Source organism: Phacochoerus africanus, chromosome 10 (assembly GCF_016906955.1).
Source record: "Phacochoerus africanus isolate WHEZ1 chromosome 10, ROS_Pafr_v1, whole genome shotgun sequence".
NCBI lineage: Eukaryota > Metazoa > Chordata > Mammalia > Artiodactyla > Suidae > Phacochoerus > Phacochoerus africanus.
This window is the reverse complement of record NC_062553.1, coordinates 51,855,892-51,876,615: the sequence shown is the minus strand read 5'-3', so window position 1 is coordinate 51,876,615 and position 20,724 is coordinate 51,855,892. Positions and strand designations below refer to the sequence as shown.

At 38.5% G+C, this 20,724-nt stretch overlaps 1 protein-coding gene across 1 annotated transcript in view; it reads left to right on the top strand.

Moving 5' to 3' along the window:
- The window catches only part of NAF1 (nuclear assembly factor 1 ribonucleoprotein), a 40,098-nt gene that overhangs the window by 5,148 nt on the left and 14,226 nt on the right, over positions 1-20,724 (top strand). Inside the window, exons 3-4 of the mRNA XM_047798653.1 lie at positions 9,469-9,562; positions 12,687-12,769. Of these exons, the coding sequence (XP_047654609.1) occupies positions 9,469-9,562; positions 12,687-12,769 (177 nt within the window). The remainder of the gene's footprint in view (positions 1-9,468; positions 9,563-12,686; positions 12,770-20,724) is intronic.

Genomic DNA, 20,724 nt, shown 5'->3' with positions numbered 1-20,724 from the left:
GGGTGGTGTGGCTGCAGGGACTCAGCTTCTTTAGGACTCGGCTCATTCTTTGATGCTTGGTAGGTGTTTCTCCATGGGCTGGAGGCTTGGTCACTGGTACTCCTGTGTGAAAGCCATGGAGAGATTCAGTGGTTTACTGGGGCCTGGTGTGTAGGCCTGAGCAAATAGTTGAGGCTAGTGAAATGGTACCCAGATTGCCTGGACATCCAGAGAGTGTGTAGAAAAGTGTGCTTGTCAGAAAGCACATGGGCAAATGCAAGGGCTAGTATGTAAAGAGCCAGGTGACAAAGGGATTGTGAAAGTAGGTAAATTTTGAAGATGGTCCATTGTTGCTGTAGCTGTGGCACAGATTCAGTTCCTGGCCTGGGAACTTCATATGCTACGTGTGTTGCCATAAAAAAAGAAAAAGAAAAAAAAAAAAAACGAATTATATAAATTAGTGCCTATTGTTTTCTTTCCTGAAAACCTGAAGTTTTTACATAATATTTAAAAATTATGATTACAATGCTTATGAGGAAAATACATAGATAATATTGTCATTGAGATGTATATTTATACAGGTAATATAGCATGACCAAGAAAAAATGTAATGCTTGTAGGGCAGTTCTTGGTAAATTTACGTTTATTGTTTAGAGACTGCCTATATTATAAGATGCATGCAGTGTATTAGGTTGAACTTTGTGATTTTTAGGTTGAGTACACTTTTTCTCTTCCGGGCAGCACAGACCTATGTCATGAAACACCCTAAGATGAGGATGTGGAAATACCTGGACCACCTCAAGTGCTCAGAAATTGCAGTAGATTCTTTCACAGCTTTTTGACTTTCCACCCTCTTGAAATTGTATTGTACTTTGTTCTGCACTTAATAATCATTGACTGCATGTGGTGTTTTCAGGGCCTAACTTGGTTTATAAGTTTTGTCCTAAATGTAGGCTTTGTTCAACTTCAGCTTTTTCTAGCTCTAGTATTTGAAATTAACTGTATCATATTTTAGAATACTGATGGCAGTTATTAACATTGTCAAAATGCCTGATACTTAAGAAATGGCTTATATACTTGAAAAGAGATAGTTTTTCATTAATACTTGGTGTTTTTTTGAAACAGTGTTCAGATTTTTTTTTAAACCCTGAAATTCATGCTTCATTGTATAGTTATTTCAGTAAGGCTTGTATGGTTTATTCAGCAGAGTATCCTGTGCATGCACTTGAATATGATCTGTCTTACACAGAAACAGTCCATGGACTAGATTCCCCTGGTCGCCAGTAGATTTTAATCAGGAAATGGTGATTGCTTTAGGGCATAAAGACAGATGTGTGATGAGGAATCCAGCTAGAGGGGGAGCCTTCACACCTTCTGAAGGCAGAGTAACCCCAGGGAGTTGGACTGAGTGCCAAATGAGTGGAACCAGGTATTGGAGCTGGAGGATGGAGTGGATAAGGCGTTGACATACGCTGCAGTGGTCAGGAGCTGTCAGGGCCTGACTGGAGATTGAAGGGTGGAAAGGGGCAGGCGGGCAGAATAGGGACTTGCAGGGAAAGAGCCAGGTCTGTTGCAGAAGAATTGTCTTATGCAGTGTGGTTAACATGTCTGTGAAGTAGGGACTGAAAACTGATGGCGATGGTGAGCTTCTGTCTTTGTGGAACGTGAAGTCAGTATCTTAGATTTGGTGGAATATGGACTCCTTGATAACATAAAGACACACTGCTTAGGGTTTTACCTATCAGTGGAGGTTTTTTTCTTATTGAGATGATTATGATTTTATTTTAATTTTATATTTATGCCAGTTAGCTTTTAAAGGTATTCTTAGGAACTGTTTTTTTGGTGACAGTAATTTTAAAGAAAAATGGAATGATAACATTGTATTCTGTTTTAAAAGGAAAAATATAAAGACACTTAAGTATTATTCACTCTTGTGGGTTTTTTTTTTTTTTTTCTTTTTCTTTTTTTGGCTGCCCAGTGGCATAAGGAGTTCCTGGGCCAGGAATCTGATTCAGATCAGCTGTGGCAACTGTGGTAACACCACATCCTTAACCCACTGTGCTGGGTGGGGATCAAACCTGTGCCCTAGCACTCATCTCTGTTGCACCACAGCAAGAACTCCTTGTTTTCATTTTTTAGGTGAAAATATTTAATGGTCTGGTGTGAATCTAAGTTTAGTGTCATGTGTAACAGGGGAGTTAATGAGGGTGATTAGTGCTTGCCTGCAATAGCTGAGCTCCACCAGGTATTGTGAAGGGGCTTTCCTACTTTGTGCTGCCCATTTCCTGTATTTGTCCATGAAAACCCAAATCAAGGGTTCTTTAGATGATGGCCTCAGATGGTCATAAACTTCTGATTTTTTTTTTCCTTTCCCTGTGATAAGCCCCATTGGGCTGTCAGTCAAGGCCAGGGAAGGTGTGAATGTCCATTTCAAGGGCCCTTTTGACCCATGAACCCCTCCCACTTTTGTGCTGCCAAGTCTTAGACACCATTTTGTGACTGGTGTGTTTGCAGTTGAATTGTTAATGTTGAATGTGACTCATTTTGAATATTTTGTTGAGCTGAGGATTCTGTTCGAGAATCAGGATGTAACCATATTCTTGTAGCACAGTGGTTGATCTCTCCTGGCTGCTTCTGAAGAGTGCTTCAGACCTGCCTTTCGTCAGTGCCATAGCTTTGAGCCTCTGTTCTCCAGACTCAGTCTAGCTTTGTGGGGATCCGCTGTGTAGTTGCTGTGTTAATGCGCTGTCTTTTGGGTTTGTATTTTATTGAACATTTTAAAAATTACGTTGTTAATCACATGTATGAGTTACTTAGAACTTTTTTTGCCAGATTCCTCAGTACTTATAGATTCAGAACTCACATCAGGTGGATTCCAGGCAGCTCTGTGTTTAGTTTCTCTGGTACCTGCTTAGCAGAGCTGGAATTGGATCATTCAAACTTCTTAATTGTTTGCTTTCTGAATAAGTAGCATGTTTTGTCCTGGTAAAGGATGACTGTATCATATGCTGCAAGCATTTCACATTATTGTAAGAAACCCTACATTGCCTTTTAATAAAGCTTTTGACTTGGAACTATAGAGAGTGTCAGAAAGAAATGATTGGATTTCTTTAGTATGTTGAATTTCATCTCTTCATTTGCCAAATGCTGTGATTTTTATTTCCCCTTTTGGCTGATATGAATGAAATATTTTTTTCTTTTCCCTGTCTTTTCTTTGTTATTACATATTGACATTTTGAATAACTATGATATGGCCAGAAAAATATTTTTGCTCCTCTTTGATTTGGGTCAGTAAACATAATGTTAATTTTATTTAAACGAGAGTGTAGCTATTTATGTCTAGTTGTAGGTACTATACATCCAGAACAGATTTTTAATTTCTTTATAGTTTTGGAAAGTAGCAAATAACAATGATGATGGTAGAGATTTATCATGTACCTTTGTTTTCCAGGTGGAGTATGCAGATTGGCGTTGAGACCTAATAGTAACATGCTCTTGTAATGTGGTCTTAAAATTATACCTGTATTAATGGCTGAAAATGTATTGGTCCCCTTAGGCCTGTGTGCATAGCTAGTGTTTGGGTGTGACAGTGTGAACACTGCTGCCCAGTGGGCTTTCCTGAAGCGAAGAAAACTTTGGTCTGTATCTGTGCTGTCCTTCAACTGCAGCTTCTCAGCACTTGAGTGTGGCTCCTGCTCCTGAAGACTGCATTGTGAATCTTAACTTTTATGAAATTGAAATAACCAAATGTAATTAGTGTCTTGATAAGCAGATACTCTCTCATTCATCTTTGCCTGAGGGTAGTAGGTTCACCAGGCTCATATATTCAGTCTTCCTAACCTGTTTACATTGGTGTGTTGATATGGAGGGAAGCGCCAGGACCTCCTTCATCACCCCTACCTCAGTGTTATCATTGTGGCTTTTACCTCTGACTCTTTACATCCTATGTGCACTGGAAGGGCAGTGGCGTCCTTGAGGGTGTGTTCTTGCCCTTTTTTTCATTATTGGGGCGTGTCTGTGTTTCTGCTACTTGTTTCTGTCTCACACACACACACACACACACACACACACACACACTTTTTCCAATGATGGAAAAGCAGAATGATTGATTTTTTTTTTTCCTTGAAAGGGATTTTGAGACTGAGCAGATTTAGTCCTTATCTTCCCGGGGCAGCTGCAGTGATGTCAGGGGCCAGGTGTTAATCTAATAGTTGGAGTCATGTTTGCTGTTGCACACCCGAGGTGTCTGTGCATCTGTCCTGGGCAGTGACGCTGAAGCAGAAGCCTGTGTTTTCTATTTTGCTTTTGAGAGGGTTGGGTTGAGGGCTTTTTTATTCTTTGAGGATTCTCTTAAATTGTAAGAATTATATTTTCATTTCTGCTCTGACTGAAAAATGCTGTGACCTTTTCTGAGCTTTTTGTTTAGTTTAGACTGATGAGCAAAGAATAAGTTTATACTAAGCACCTACTATGTTCCAGTGATAGTATAGCAGTGAGCAGGGCAGACCAGGTCCTATTTCCCTGTCTAGTCAGGGAAGTAAAAGCAGGTAAACAGTGCCTTAGACAGGAATGTATTGAGGAAGCAAAGCTGCGGGACGATTTGATAAAGAGTGACTAAGCTTGGAGATGGTATAGTTCTTTAGATCCTCACTAGGGAAGGGAAGGTAACTTGTGACATCTGCATATCAAGACAAGATCTTAGACTGATGGTCTGATGTTATAGTCCAGGGAGTTCCCCTTTCAATTTCCAAAGTTCAGCCCTCAATCTGCCAAAAATATTCATGGAAAGCACACCTTTGGGTGAGTTGCTGAGGGAGTCGGGTAGATGCCCCCCCCCCCCTCCCCGTATCTCTTAACATGCTCATTTAAAAGGAACAAATATGTCTTTTCTCCCTTGATTCAGTCCCTCAAATATCTGCCTTTTCCACAGCAAATATACTGCTTGACCTAACTGGACTTTCAAAGGCAAACTCCCAAACAGGCTCTTTAACCTGAAACTATGTGAGGCTGGTTTTTCTTATTGATCTCAACCTGGAATTGTACTAGGCTGATTTCACTTATCTCCTTAAGTATTATGTACAATATTTAGTTTTTTATATATACCCTTTCTGTTCTACAGAGTATTGGAGGTAGAGACTTCAGGCATATGACTTTTATAGGTAGGGTCTGTTATGACTTCTATAGGTAGAGTCAATTTAATGCCTTCATTGCCTTTTTTAGGAATCGCTGGAAATGTACATACATTGCCATGTTATAAAGTACTGGGGTCACTGAAAATTAGAAGTGTGGTGTCTCTTCTAAGTTTGGTTCTACATAACATCAGAGATCTTCGCCATTGGTTGGCAAAGCTTTTCACTGTATTCGTCCATAGGTTGGAAACAGGGTAGTAACAGGAATTAAGGGAGCCTGTCAGCTATGCTTTGTGGGTGTGCGTCCCTGCCTCCCTGTGCATGGATATTCTGGCTTTGTTACCTTCCCTTATCTTTCTCTTAGATGTCCTCACAGCAGGACATCAGGACTCCATCAGGCCCTGGAGACTCACAGTCAGTTATGTTGTAGTAATCTTGGAAGACAGTGAGAAGGCATTTGTTGAAGTTCAGCAGTAATTTCTGATTGAAAGAAGACACGGATATGAATAGAAGGATACTTTTCTTATTAACCTTATTAAACAGACCCAGTCAGAATGCATCATTATGCTTAACATGTGAAATTGTCCTCATAGAGTCAGACATACCCACAGTTGCCACAAGTGCTTCACACTTGATATTCTGGTCTTCCAGCCAATGTCATTCCAAGAGTGATACATAACATACTGATATTGAAAAGGAGGAGAAGCACTTATTTTCTTGAAAATGTGGTAATACAGAGGAAAATCACTAAATGTAAATTTCAGTCTGGTGCTTTCTTGTGTTCAAATAATACCCTACAACAGAATCTGTTTATAGTAGCAATAGAACATGTTAAATAACTTGGCATTCACAAGAACACAAAGGTGTAAAGTGGCCTCAGTAAGCCTGTACGGACTATGTAGGACCTGTAAGAGGACAGTCATAATTCCATGTGATTTAAACAGCCCTAGCTACACTAGTAGGACTGAGTGGTTTAAAGTTGATCTTGTAAGAAAATCATGTAGGGAGAAAGTACTAATGGAGGGGCTAGGGGCACTAGCCCTTATTCCCAGATGTTAAATTAAAATGTATTATGAAAGGCAAAATTTAGTACCAAATACTGAAAGAGATCAGTGGAACCAAGTGGAAATTTTAGTAAAACGCCCGATATATATTAAAGTTTGTTTTTCAGATCAGTAGGAAAAAGATTATTCTACAGCATGTAGGCAGAACTGGCTAGTAATTGGCATACAGATAAAGCCAGTCTGTACCTTGTTTATATATAATTAAAAGTTGCATATGGAACAAATATCCAAATTTAAAAAATGAAACGAGGAGCAATAAAATCAGTGAATTTTCTGAGTGATCCTGGGGAACCCCCTAACCAGTTCCAGTTCAGTGCTTCTTGATTGGAATTGATTTTTTTTTTGGTCTTTTTGCTATTTCTTGGGCCGCTGCCGCGGCATATGGAGATTCCCAGGCCAGGGGTCCAATTGGAGTTGTAGCCACCGGCCTACGCCAGAGCCACAGCAACGCGGGATCCGAGCCACGTCTGCAACCTACACCACAGCTCACGGCAACGCCGGATCGTTAACCCACTGAGCAAGGGCAGGGATCGAACCCGCAACCTCATGGTTCCTAGTTGGATTCATTAACCACTGCGCCACGACGGGAACTCCTGGAATTGATTTTTGCTCAAATAAACTCTGATAAGTTTGAGTTATCCTGGTATAGGGAAGGCCTTTGTAAATGTGACACAAGTCTCAAAATTGAAAGAAAGGAAAAGATTAGTGTATTTGGTCTAGTCAAATGCCAGAGTTCATTAAACAACTTAAATGCTAAAAACATGGTGGGAGGTAAGGGAGTGGATGTTTGCTATGTATTTGATAAAGGGAAAGTATTCTGAAAAACCCACAGTTTTCTTGTAAATTGGTAAAAAGATAAACCCTCCAGAAGAAAAGTGTATAAAGTGTGCATACAGTTCACAGACACATTCAGATAGCAAAGACATGTGTCTTCCTGATTTATTTGAAGAAATTCAAGCTAGAGCAAGATATTATTTTAGACCTATCAGACGGATGGGAGTTGAAGTTTGCTTCTCAGTGCTGCAAAGGATGTAGGAAAATCCTTCGTACATCATTCTTGGATGTGTAAACTGATGTAACCTTTCTGAAAAGGGATTTAACAGTATCAGTCAAAATTAAAAATGTTTATACTCTGGGAGTTCCCTTCGTGGCTCAGTGGTTAACGAACCTGACTAGCATCCATGAGGATGCAGGTTTGATCCCTGGCCTCGCCTCGTGGGTTAAGGATCTGCCGTGCCGTGAGCTGTGGTGTAGGTTGCAGACATGGATCGGTTCCGGCATTGCTGTAGCTGTGGCATAGGCCGGGGGCTACAGCTCAGATTCGACCTTTAGCCTGGGAACCTCCATATACCACGGGGTGTGGCCCTAAAATAGCAAAAAAAAAAAAAAAAAAAAAATTATGCTCTGTATCTAGCAGCTTCACTTAAGGAGAATTTCTCAGAGGAGTTAAACAAAGGATATATGGTAAAGAATGTTCATTGTATCATTTCATTTAATGATAAAAATTAAAAAGGTACAGATGAATGTTTTATCAGGTGACAGGTATCCTAAATTATAGTACATCTCTACAGTGGACACCATAGAGTGTTTAAATGAAATTAGATACTTAGTTTTGGTGTAGAAACATGTGCAAAATATAGGTAGAAGGATACCTTACATTGCAATGTGGATATTTTATTAAGTAAAACATTTTAGAGTTAGAAATGTAAAGTTTGTTAAGAGCTGTCTTAAGAGGGATTGGCAGGTGGCAAGGAATAGTGTGGTTTCGTTACCACCCTGCTGAGTTAGGGGTGCCAGGCCCAGAGCCCAGCCGCATGTCACCGGCCTTTCAATTGCCCACTATATCCCATTAAAGCCTCCTGTCTACAGTCCTCCAGCGTGCAGTTCTCCAGTCTTATTTAACAGGGTGTGGGGTTTCTGTTTAGTTAAGAACTTCTTAAACCAGGCCTTTCCATGTCACATTTCCCAGTTGTTCTAACAACTCAACTTGCTTCCCTATTCTGAGATGAACGGAGCACTTTCAGACCAGGGTCTTGCCTGGAAAAGGCTTTCCTTCTATAGTTAATGTGGTAAAATGGACAGGGGTTTTCCACTCCTTCAAAGACTCAGTAAAATTCTGATGTGAAAATATAATCATTTCCTTCATCACAGGCCACACTTGACCATGCAGGGTGAGTCTTTTGCACTGAGTTTGTTGAGCCCCTTACCATGGCTCTTTATAACTAGTTCTGGATCAGAAAGCAGCATCCCCAGAAGAAAGTTATGCTTTAACTCTGGTTAAGTGCTTTGTTAAAAACCTTGGTTTCAGCTCCAGTGGAGGAAAATGACTACTAAATATACTCTCACCTGCAATGGACGGTATAATTTAGGTTTTCCTGTCTTGTCAAGCATTTCTTCAAAAGTTATCTTTTCTTTCCCAAACTAACCCTAACATGCCACTAATAGGATCTTTGTACTTTCAAGCCCTTCTGAAGGAAAAACTTCCTTTAAAGGGTCGATTGTGATCTTTTGGCAGAGGTGAAAAATAAAAAGCTCTGTTTATTTAATTTAAAGCCTGAGGTCTGTTTTATTCTTGGATTTTTCTTCAACTTCATCTCTATTTTAATATCTAGTTTCTATAGCAACTGAGATACATTTAGCAGCTGGGTCAGAAAAAAGAAATCTTTAGATGCAAAGAAATTTGGTGTTTAACCTGGAGAGGGAAGGTAATCAGACAACACCTTCACACTTTTCCAGACTGAAGCTTACATAGTGTTTCCAGGAATTTGGTATTTTTTTCTTAAGGGGCCAGGAAAATCATCTTTTTCACACAGCCCCAGATAAGTTACTTGCTTCTCTGTTCTGCTATTTAATAACAGTAATATTAATTAACTACATGAAGGCACCTGTGGAGATAGTGCAGTGGCCAATAAAATTACCTCTCTTCAGATGGAACATTTTTTGGTAGTTACTAAGTGAATTGTCTCTTTTCTTTACCTTGGATTCCTTAACAGTAGCTTTCTTAGGGGACAGGGGTCTCTTGTTCAAGTATGATTGGAAGAAAACATCTAGAGTGGTATTTAGTTCCATGTTCTCATGGATTAGGGTATAGTCACTAAGTCTTTTGAATTACTTAGGTGGGAGATCATGAAGGTGGGAAGAAATATGCAGACACAAAAAAGGACAACATCAAAGAGGTGGTAGTACTTAATGCTACATCTTCAGAGACGGGTATAGCTCTCTAAATGGAAACTGGCCTTTTTTAAAAAGCTAAGTTGCTGAAGCTGGAGGAATATTAATGCCTTTTTATATTTTAGGAACTACCTTCTGTTGAAGAACTCACTATTATTCTGCCTGAAGATATTGAATTAAAGCCTCTTGGAATGGTTTCAAGTGTTATTGAACAGTTAGGTAAGTGAAATTTTTTTAATAACTTCTTTTTGTCTTTGTTTATTAAAATATAGTTGATTTACAATATTGTGCCAATTTCTGCTGTACAACTAAGTGATCTGGCCATCCATTAATACATATATATGTATACACATACATTCCCTATCTTATACTGTCTTCCATCATGTTCTGTCCCTAGAGTCTGGGTATAGATCCCCGTGTTGTACATTATCCATTCTAAATGCAGTAGCTTACACCTACAAACCCCAAACTCCCATTTGAATATTTTTATTAATAAAAATTATCATGTATATCCAAGCATATATTAATAATGAAATCAAAGACTTTATGACTAGTGAACTTTCTCCAAATACGTAATAGCAGATCATTTTATGGTCATTAAGTTTGAGCAGATAAACTCAGTTTTTACTTGTACAAGTAACACATAAATATGTTGTCTTTATAAAGATTAAAGTGTGCTTTTATTGACATATTTCTCCAGAATTTCTTTGGTTTGGTGTATTTGTTTTCTGTTGCTGTTAAATTGCTACAGATTTAGTGGTATAAAACAACACAGACTATTTTACAGTTCTCTGGACTAAAGTGTGATCTGGTCCCATTGGCTCAAGTCAGGGGTCCATCAGACTGAGCCCCTTTCTGAAGGCACTAGAGGCCAGTTCATTTTCTGCCTTTGCATCTTTCAGAGGTGCACACCTCCTTGGCCATCTTCATTCTCAAAGCCCGTAATGGAGCTTCTCTCTGAGCATAGCCTGTAAAGTTTTCTGCTTTTAAAGACTCCTTAGACTGGTAATCCAGTTAATCTCCCATTTCAGGGTCCTTAACCTTAATTACATTTTAAAGTCTCTCTCACTTTCCTTTTTTGCTTTTTGCGGCATATGGAGGTTCCCAAGCTAGGGGTCAAATCAGAGCTACAGCTGCCAGCCTACGCCACAGCCACAGCAGTTCAGGATCTGAGCTGTGTCTGCGACATATACCATGGCAACTCCACATCCTTAACCCACTGAGCAAGGCCAGAGATCAAACCCTACAACCTCATGGTTCCTAGTTGGATTAGTTTCCACTGCGTCATGAAGGGAGCGCCTTAAAGTCCCTTCTTAATGTAAAGTAACATTTACAGGTTCAGGGATTAGGGTGTTGTTTTTTTGGGGGGTGGGTGGTAGAGAGGAGTGAATCTGCTGCTGCCTTTGATTTTTATCTTATAAACGTATCAGTTAGCAAGTTCTGTGGTTTAAGGTTGATAATAATATGAAATAAGAACCCATTGGAATATATGAGAAAAAATATTACAGACTTCTTTTAGCCCCAACATATGAGGAAGTTAAATGAGAGACCTTGAAATTAATGTTGCTACCATTAACCCTCTAGTAAGATGCATCCGAAAATAGGACTCAAGAGTTGGCAAAATCATAGAATTTTTGAACTGGGAAAAAGACTAAATTGTCTACCGCTTTCCTTAGTTTATGACTTATGGGTGTAGAAAAATTCAAGTCCCTTGCTCTTGTGATCAGTTGCATATTGAGTCAGTGCTAGAAGAGTAACTATCTTTTGACCTTTTTGTAAGTGTCCCTATCAATATTTAAAAACCTGATTTAAATAATTTTATAATTTATTAATGAAAATTCCGATTAAAAATAATTACAAAGTCGTAATTATTAAAACTTCATGATTCTTGAGTCATTACACTTACTAGTTTTTGAATTCTGACGTTTAATAATATGCATAAGTCAGACAGGTAATCCTTGATTACATAGTGTGCGTCAAGCATTTATTGGACTTGATGTATACAGAAAAAAATTAGGTCAGAATGTTTATTCCCAAGGGAAATAAATGTAAACTGTATGAAACACATGGAATAATGCTTTCCAAGGATACTGTTTTGTTTAAGATACCTTAATAAACTAACAAAGTTCTCAACCTAGTGGGAAGAAAGGTTAATGAGTCAGACTGAGGAAATGCTATCTTGTGCATTCTTATTTCACACCCTGTTTTAAGAACTTAAAGTGTCCACTGTTATTTGGACCAAATTACAAAACAGAAGGTAGCTCACTGAATTGCGGTGGTGGTGCTGTCTGGATTTGGCCATGTGATGATGTTAATCTCTTGAGTTCCGTTTTCTAATCTTTGTATAAATTGAGGATTTAGGATTAGGTGATTTTAAATTTTCATGTCCATTTGACTCCTTGGGAAGGGGATTGGGAGAGAGAGGAGACTGAGGATGGATTCTGTTAGTGCTCCCTGTCATCATCAGTCCTTACCATCATCCTTTTTTCAGAAGTAGCTCTAACTCAAAAATTGTTGACCTGTTACTTAGGATCTGTCACTTACATGATCTGTTACTTTTGTGCATGTTCAGAACTTAGCATTAACTCTCTCAAAATTAATTGGGATATACCTGAAAATTTTTTGAGTGAATTCAACTAATAAAATAATAACTAATTTTATTTTCCAAGTGTGTGTAATGAGATAGAGTTTTCTTGTTGTTTTAATTTCCTGAGACTCTATTGTGTGTGTGTTTCTTTGCTGTGATAGATTGGTTATTTACCATTTGTGGGACTTACAAGAATTGAAGGTTATGCTAGACCAGTGGGGTAATGCTTTTGCCTTTTGAGAAGAGAAATGGTAAGAATTACTGGGAGCTGTATCGTTCTTAATTTGTCTGTTCAGAGAAAAATGCTTGTGTAAAGTCTTTAACCTTTTCGTACATCGGTAAGTAGTCAGTGCTTTGCAGAAAAGAATTTCTAGTGAGAAAGACTAATTTCTTTAAAACAGAAGTTATGTGACTAAATGTGATTATTCTTTTCTGGGTTAAAATTGCTTGATAAAAAGTACTACACAGCTTGAATTTGTTGAATCCTTATTGGGTGATTGCAGTTTTTTTCTATGAGATTTTGCACTTTAATTTTTTTTCTTAGAGTTGTAGCTTTTGTATTGAATATAAATATGTAGAATTTATTTCCCTGTGCTACTTGATAACATATAGACTTTGTTTATTCAAGAGGAATACTTAACTGAAGTATATTATCCCACCTTAAATTTCATTTTAAATTATGTTGGAATTAAAGCCTATATTCTCATTTAAAGTCTACATTACCTGCTAATTAATCTGTTCTGTTTCATTTTTCAGTAATAATTGAATCTATGACTAACATACCTCCAGTTAATGAGGAGACTGTAATTTTTAAAAGCGACCGACAGGCAGCAGGAAAGGTTTGTTTAAAAATTCAAATCCTACTAATTAGCCTGTTTCTTTGTTTATTGGTTCTTCTGACTTTCACTATCTGTCTTTAAAAAATTACTTATTTTAGTATATGAGCAATCTAGAGCTCTTGAGTTTAAGTACATTCCTGATTTTCTTCAGTACTTCATGCCTGTCTATAAATTCATTTAATACTGCTTATTAGTCTTTGCTGCTTGAGTCATCAAATACCCATGTGTAGAATTTTTCCTGAGGCTTGTCAGGTGCTTTTTGCCATCAGTGGGACTGTGTATTGAATAAGACACAGTTCTCTCCCCTCCAGGTACTCAGCTGAGTGTGAGGGACTTTCACTGCATAGTAGTTCATACACTTTTTGGTTTTTGAGTCCCTTTACCTAGTTAGATCTCAAAACTTTTCAGACTTTGTCTTCCTCAGGTAGTGCTGAGAGTGGAATCTTTTTCAAGTGGAAAAATGTTTCAGTGGTAACAGTAAAGTGTCACTGTAAGCATTTCCTGGGGAGTTATGAATATGTGTACTTTAATACCAGCTATAAGTTGGGCAGTCCCTTCTAGCATCTTACTGATGGCACAGCCTGCACAGTGCATGTCCATCCTTAATGGGAAAGACAGACCCACATTGTACCAGCACACACATGGTTCTAAGTGGTAAGGAGAGGACATTAAGCCTTCCAAGAGGACAAATATAAATACCAACCAGGTATTCTTTTATTCCCCCCAGGATTCCCCACTGTATGTAGTACAGTTCTTTGTAAATTATGTGTACTAAGAAATATGTATTGAATTGAAAATAGATAAGAAACCAGCCACTATCTTAGGAGAAACAGCTTTTTGCGGTTTGATTTTCCTAAGTAAGCAACAGTTGGCTTCTTTTTGTTGTTGTTTTTGTTTTAAGAAATATAGTTTTTGTTTTAAGAAATATAGTTTGTGTTTAATCAGAAAAAAGCATGTATTTTGAACTGTATTACTGGATTAGCTCACATAACTTTTCTCTTTTCTATGCCTTTTCCTACCGTCCCATTCTAACACAAATTAGAAAGGGATTAGGTTTTGTTTGTTTGTTTGTTTGTTTTGTCTTTTTGCCTTTTCTAGGGCCACTCCTGTGGCATATGGAGGTTCCCAGGCTAGGGGTCTAATCGGAGCTATAGCCGCTGGCCTGTACCAGAGCCACAGCAATGCCAGCTCCGAGCTGTGTCTGTGATCTACACCACAGCTCATAGCAATACCAGATCCTTAACCCACTGAGCAAGGCCGGGGATTGAACTAGCAACCTCACGTTCCTAGTTGGATTCATTAACCACTGAGCCACGATGGGAACTCCAGGATCAGGTTTTTTATTAGGGTCCTGCCACCTTGGCACTGCCTATTTTTTAGGTGGATAGACTAATTTACCAAAGAGAAATGAATCTCAGGATTGCAAATCAGTCAGCAGGATTGCAAGCGTCAGTGGCAGAATTAATTGGTGTCCAGAGCTAAGGTTTTTTGGCAATTCTTGAGAAAATTTGTGACGAGAAAGGACTTTTTCATGCCTGGAGGATGGTGCTGGGCTAATCTCCCTTTCAGGTACCTAGGCTCAGTCCTTTTGTTTCAAGTGTGAATCTTAGTTCTTTTGATTCAGAGGAAGAAGTGCTGAAACTCTCAGGGGTCAGAGAGATTCTAGAGGCTTAACCTTGTGTTGGAAAGAGGGAGGGAGGGAAGTGAGTGGGCAGGTTGTGGGAAGGGACGAGGAGAAACCCTGTGCCCTGAGTGGAAGAGGGAGATGGGCAAGGGAAACACATTTCCTGGGACTTAAAATTAATTGTTTCCATGATTCCTTTTTCTGTAATCCTAACCTAGGCAATTTTAATTTCAAAATACTCAACATTTTTCTAATTTTTTTGGCCATGCCCATGCTAAGCAGAAGTTCCTGAGCCAAGGATTGAACTTGAGCCACAGCAGTGATAATGCCAAGCCCACTAGGCTACCAGGGAACTCTTACACTTTCCTAATTTTAAACCATCTAAACTCGTATTTCTTATATCCTCCAGTACATTTGAACTTACAGTCCTGACTAATATTATTACTCAGCCTTTCTGTCATTTGACTTTGGAAGGTGTTAGATAAAAACATGACACTTATGTATACCTTTAGCTATATGGTATAAGTCTAGAGGGAAAAATTCAGTCTCCCTCTGAATACTACATAGAAGGCTTTGTAAATTCAGCAAGTGACAGGTCTTTCAAAAATACTCGACTGTAAATCTAAGCACCTTGAAATAATCCCCAAGATAATGATGGGGGTGTGGAGGGTTGAGAGTATCAGCTAAACCAGTGATCAAAAATGAAATCAAATCTCTTAGCTATTTAGCATATTCTATCTAGACCCTAAATTAGTTTTGCCTTCAGTGTTAAACCTTTGAATATTCATCCTTTTCCCTCTCCTCTCCAATAACAGTAGTAATCAGCCACAGTGATAAATGTTTTGTGTATCTTTTAAAATTCACTGAAATTCTGTAAGGAAGTAGAATTGTCCTCATTTACTCAAAAATTACAAAGCTGAAAAAGAACTTAAATGGAGTGGTCTGATCTGATTCTTTTTCCTTTCCACCTCCCTCTCCCCTTCCTGCTGATTTAAGGAGGGCAACCTCATATTCGAATTTCTACCTTTTGCACTTTAATCTTAATAATGATTAGTTCCTTTTGATAGTAGTGAATCAAATTCTGCTTTTAATGTTGATTTATTTAATATGGGATTTTTAAAAAGTGACTAACCTATGCCACCTATTATATCTTTATAACATGAATTTCTTGGTCATTTTCTTTGCATTTAGTTTTGAGTATTCAAGCAAATTTTTTTCCTTATCTGTTTTAATTTCTAACAGATGAGAATCTTTATTATCAAAAGCAAGCAACTGAGGATATAATAAATAGGCACTTTCATTGCAGTTGATTTAAATTGGTCTGAGTTTAGAGAGTTGGTAATTTATGTCAAGAATTTAAATAATAATCATACTTTTGGCTTCAATAATTCCATCCTTTAAAAATAAATTTTCAGGAGGTCTGAAGTACAGATGACATATAAAAGTGTTCATCATAACATCAGTTCTTACACTGAATAAATTGTAATCTGCCTAAATGTTCTACAGTATATGACAAGTTAAATAAACTGTGCTAGATCTATAAAGAGGTACTAGATAGCCATGGACATTATGCTTATGAAGAATATGTTTAACATTGCAAAACATAAACTTTGGAGTAGTAGATCAGTGAAATAAGATAAAAAACCAAAAATAAACTTATGCATTTATGGCCAATTACATTCTATCAAGGAATATATAATGGAGAAAAGACAGTCTTTTCAGTAAGTGGTGCTGGGAAACCTGGACAGCTGCATGTAAAATAATGATATTAGAACATTCTGTAACACCATGTACACAAATGAACTCATAATGGATTAAAGACCTGGGAATTAGTTCCTTTTGTGGCTCAGGTGGTAATGAACCTGACTGGTATACATGAGAATGCGGGTTTGATCCCTGGCCTCGTTCACTGGGTTAAGGATCTGGCATTGCCTTGAGCTGTGGTGTAGGTTGCAGATGTGGCTCAGATTCTGTTTGGCTGTGGCTTTGGCCTGCAGCTGCAGCTCTGATTCAACCCCTACCCTGGGAACTTCCATATGCCACAGGTGTGGGCCTAACAAAAAAAAAAAAGCTTGTAAGACTGGATACTATCCACTCCTGGAGAAAAACAGGCAGAACACTCTTTAACATGCATCACAGCAGGTTTTTTTTTTTTTTTTTTTGATGTTTCCTACAGTAATGGAAATAAAGACAAAAATAAACAAATGGGACTTAAAACCCAAAAGCTTTTGCACAGCAAAGGAAAGCATGGATAAAATGAAAAGACAACCCATAGAGTAGGAGAAGATACTTGCAAATGATGCAACCAACAGTGGGTTAATTTCCAAAATACACAAATAGCTAACATAGCTCAATAACAACAACAACAAAACCTAATTGGAGTTTTCATTGTGGCACAGTGGGTTAAGAATCCAGCTTCAGTGGCTCAGTTTGCTGTGGAGGTGTGGGTTTGAGCCCTGGTCTGGCACAGTTGGTTAAAGGATCTGGCATTGCTGCAGCTGTGGCATAGGTCACAGCTGTGGCTTGGGTTTAATACCTGGCCTGGGAACTCCCAAATGCCATTGGTGCGGCCATTAAAAAAAAAATCAAAAACAAAACCTATCCCAACCAAAAAATGAGCAGAAGATGTAAATATACGTGTCTCACCAGAGAGGCAAGAAGGTGGAAGAGTAGGGGGACACACTCGCCCTCTCCCACAAACACACAAAAAAACACATCTACACGTAAAATGACTTGCACAGAACATCAACTGAATGCTGGCAAAAGAACTTAAACCTCCAAAAACGGCAAGAATCTCTTGACATAACTGGTTAAAACAACAGAAAAGAGGAGAGAGAGAGAAGGGGAATAAGGACAGAACTAGCACTCCCGAGAGGGAGCTGTGAAGGACAAAGGGAACCTACACCCTGGGAAGTCACCTAACTGATGGAAAGATCAGCCAAGTCGGAGGGATCTCTAAGATGTTGAGAAAAGCGCAGCAGCAGGTCTGAGACCTGAAAAATGGAGTGAGAGAGGCACAGATCATCTGAACTACTGGCATGGACGCCACAGACTGAGATGCTCAGGTAGTGGCTGGGCACGGAGACCTAGGCTTCAGAGGTCAGTCCCTGTGAGCAGGCTGGGGTTGGTGGTGTGGAGACAGCCTGAGGGACTAAGGACTAGTGTGCCGCAGGCAGAAGGAGTGATATGCTAAGGGCTGGGGAGTGGAAAGCCAAGACAGAGGGAACTTGGGAGAAGGTCCAGACCCTCAGGAGAGACAAGGAGCCATTGTTGGAGAGGGGAGAGGAGGAGGGGGGGGTTGCCATAGAAAACTCCTTGTGCTTTAGCATGTCCGCTTACCTGCCAACTAGCAGAGAGCAGAGCGTTCACAGCACATTCCCTCCAACCCCACTGTGGCAGCTAGGAGCTGCCTGCCATCTGCGGTGGACTGGGTGGACTGGCCCCGCTGCCGAGGCACGCCCTGACCAGCCCAGCCCGGCTGCGGGAAGTGCCCTACTGCCGCAGTGTGCACCAAAGTGTGCAAACTACAATTTGGCCTCCCCAAATTCACAGGAAAAAAAAAAAATGCAAGTAAGATAAAGAAGCTCAGAAACCCTTCCCAGTTAAAGCAACAGGAGAATTCACCTAAAGCAGTCAACAATGAAATAGATCTCTGTAGTCTGACAGACTTTGAGTTCAAAAGGGAGATAGTGAAAATACTGAAGGAATTAAGAGAAGATATAAACAGTAATGCTGATTCCCTCAGAAAGGAACTAGAAAATATAAGGAGGAGCCAAGAAAAACTAGAAAATTCATTTGTAGAGATAAACTGAGCTAAAGGCAATGAAGACCAGAATGAATAATGCAGAGGAAGGAATTAGTGATGTGGAAGATAGAATAATGGAAATCACCCAAACAGGACAGCATACAGAAAACCAAATGAAAAAACATGAAAGCAATATAAGAGACCTATGGGATAATATAAAGCAGGCCAATCTACGTATAATAGGAATTCCAGAAGGAGAAGAAAAAGAAAAGGAGATTGGAAGTATGTTTGAAGAAATTATGGCTGAAAACTTTCCAAATCTAAAGGATACTGATTTCAAGATACAGGAAGCACAGAGGGCCCCAAACAAGTTGAACCCAAATAGACACACACCAAGACATTTTATAATAAAAATGGCAAAAGTTAATGGTAGCGGATTATTAATTAATTATAAGGGAACCCCCATAAGGCTATCAACTGATTTCTCTACGGAAACTCTACAGGCCAGGAGGGAGTATTAAGATACATTTAAAGTGCTGAAAGGAAAACATCTATCCAGCAAGAATATCATTTAAAATAGAAGGAGAAATAAAGCATTTCTACAACAAAAGCTGAAAGAGTACAGCAATACTAAACCCATTCTAAAATACCGAAAGGGCTTCTCTAAATTAAAAAAAATAAATAAATAAAAAGAAGAACTAGGATGGAAGAAACCACAGTTAGAAAGCAGTCACTTAAATGAGCCACATACAGATCTAATCATGAAGATTTTTTTTTTTTTTTAAAGACATCAAAATCATACAATGTGGGCAAGGGAAATAAGGAAATAAATAACTTTTTTTTTTTATTTTAATTAAGTGTTTGAGCCTACAGGACAATGAGGCCAAAGCAAACAGTTATAGGAAGGGTTTAACATACTTGAAAAACAGGGCAATCAAAAATCAAAACCAAACATTACATTCACAAAACATGAAAAGAAAAGTACTGAAGCATAAAATAAATGGAAAGCATCCAACTAAAAAGAAAGGAAGACTGGAGAAACATAGAATCAACTGGAAAAAAAGGTTTAAAATGGCAGTGAATAAACGTCTTCTCAATTATCACCTTAAATGTCAATGGACTGAATAGTCCAATCAAAAGACACAGAGTGGCTGATTGGATAAAAAAGCAAAAACCTACAATCTGCTGTCTACAAGAAACTCACTTGAGTGCAAAAGACACATATAGATTGAAAGTGAGGAAATGGGAAAAGATATTTCATTCCACTGGACAAGACAGGAAGGCAGGAGTTGCAATACTCACATCAGATAAAATAGACTTTAATGTGAAAGCCGTAAAGAAAGACAAAGGACACTATTTAATGGTTAAAGGATCCATTAAAGAAGATATTACAATTGTCAATATATATGCCCCTAATATAGGAGCCCTCAGATAACTACAACAAATGGTAACAGACATAAAAGGAGAAATTGATGAGAATACAGTCATAGTAGAAGACTTTAACACCCTACTCACATCAGTGGACAGATCCTCTAGACAGAAAATCAAAAAAGCAACAGAGATCCTAAAGGAAACAATAGAAAAGTTAGACTTTTCTAATTGACATTTTCAGGACATTACATCCAAAAAAATCAGAATATACATTCTTCTCAAGTACACATGGAACATTCTCAAGAATTGATCACATCCTGGGGCACAAAGCTAACCTCAACAGATTGACGAGTATAGAAATTATTTCAAGTATATTCTCTGACCACAATGGCATGAAACTAGAAATTAACCATAGGAAAAGAAATAAGAAAAAATCTGCTACATGGAGACTAAACAACATGCTACTAAAAACCAATGGGTCAATGAGGAAATCAAGAAGGAAATTAAAAAATACCTCGAGAGAAATGATAATGAAGACACAACCACTCAAAATCTGTGGGATGCCACAAAAGCAGTGCTCAGAGGGAAATTCATACCAATACAAGCTTTCCTCAAAAAAGAAGAAAAGTCTCAAACTGACAACACACCACATAAATTAATTAGGAAAAGAAGAATAACACCTAGAGTCAGTAGAAGGAAGGAAATCCTAAAGATCAAAGAGGAAATCAATGAAATAGAGATTCAAAAAACAATAGAAGAAATCAATAAAACCAAGAGCTGGTTCTTTGAAAAGGTAAACAAAATTGACAAACCTCTGGCTAGACTCACCAAGAAGAGAAGAGAAAAAACCCAAATAAAATAAGTGAGAAAGGATTCACAGCGGATACTGCAGAAATACAAAAAACCGTACAAGAATACCATGAACAACTATAAGCCAACAAATTTGACAATCTAGAAGAAATGGAAAACTTTCTAGAGTCTTACAGACTGTCAAAACTGAATCAAGAAGAAATCAACTGAACAGACTGATCACTAGAAATGAAATTGAGTATGTCATAAAAACACTCCCTATAAATAAAAGTCCAGGACCAGATGGCTTCACAGGCGAATTCTGCCAGACATACAAAGAGGATCTTATGCCCATCCTCCTTAAACTTTTTCAAAAGGTTGAAGGAGAAGGAAAATTCCCAAGGACATTCTATGATGCCACCATCA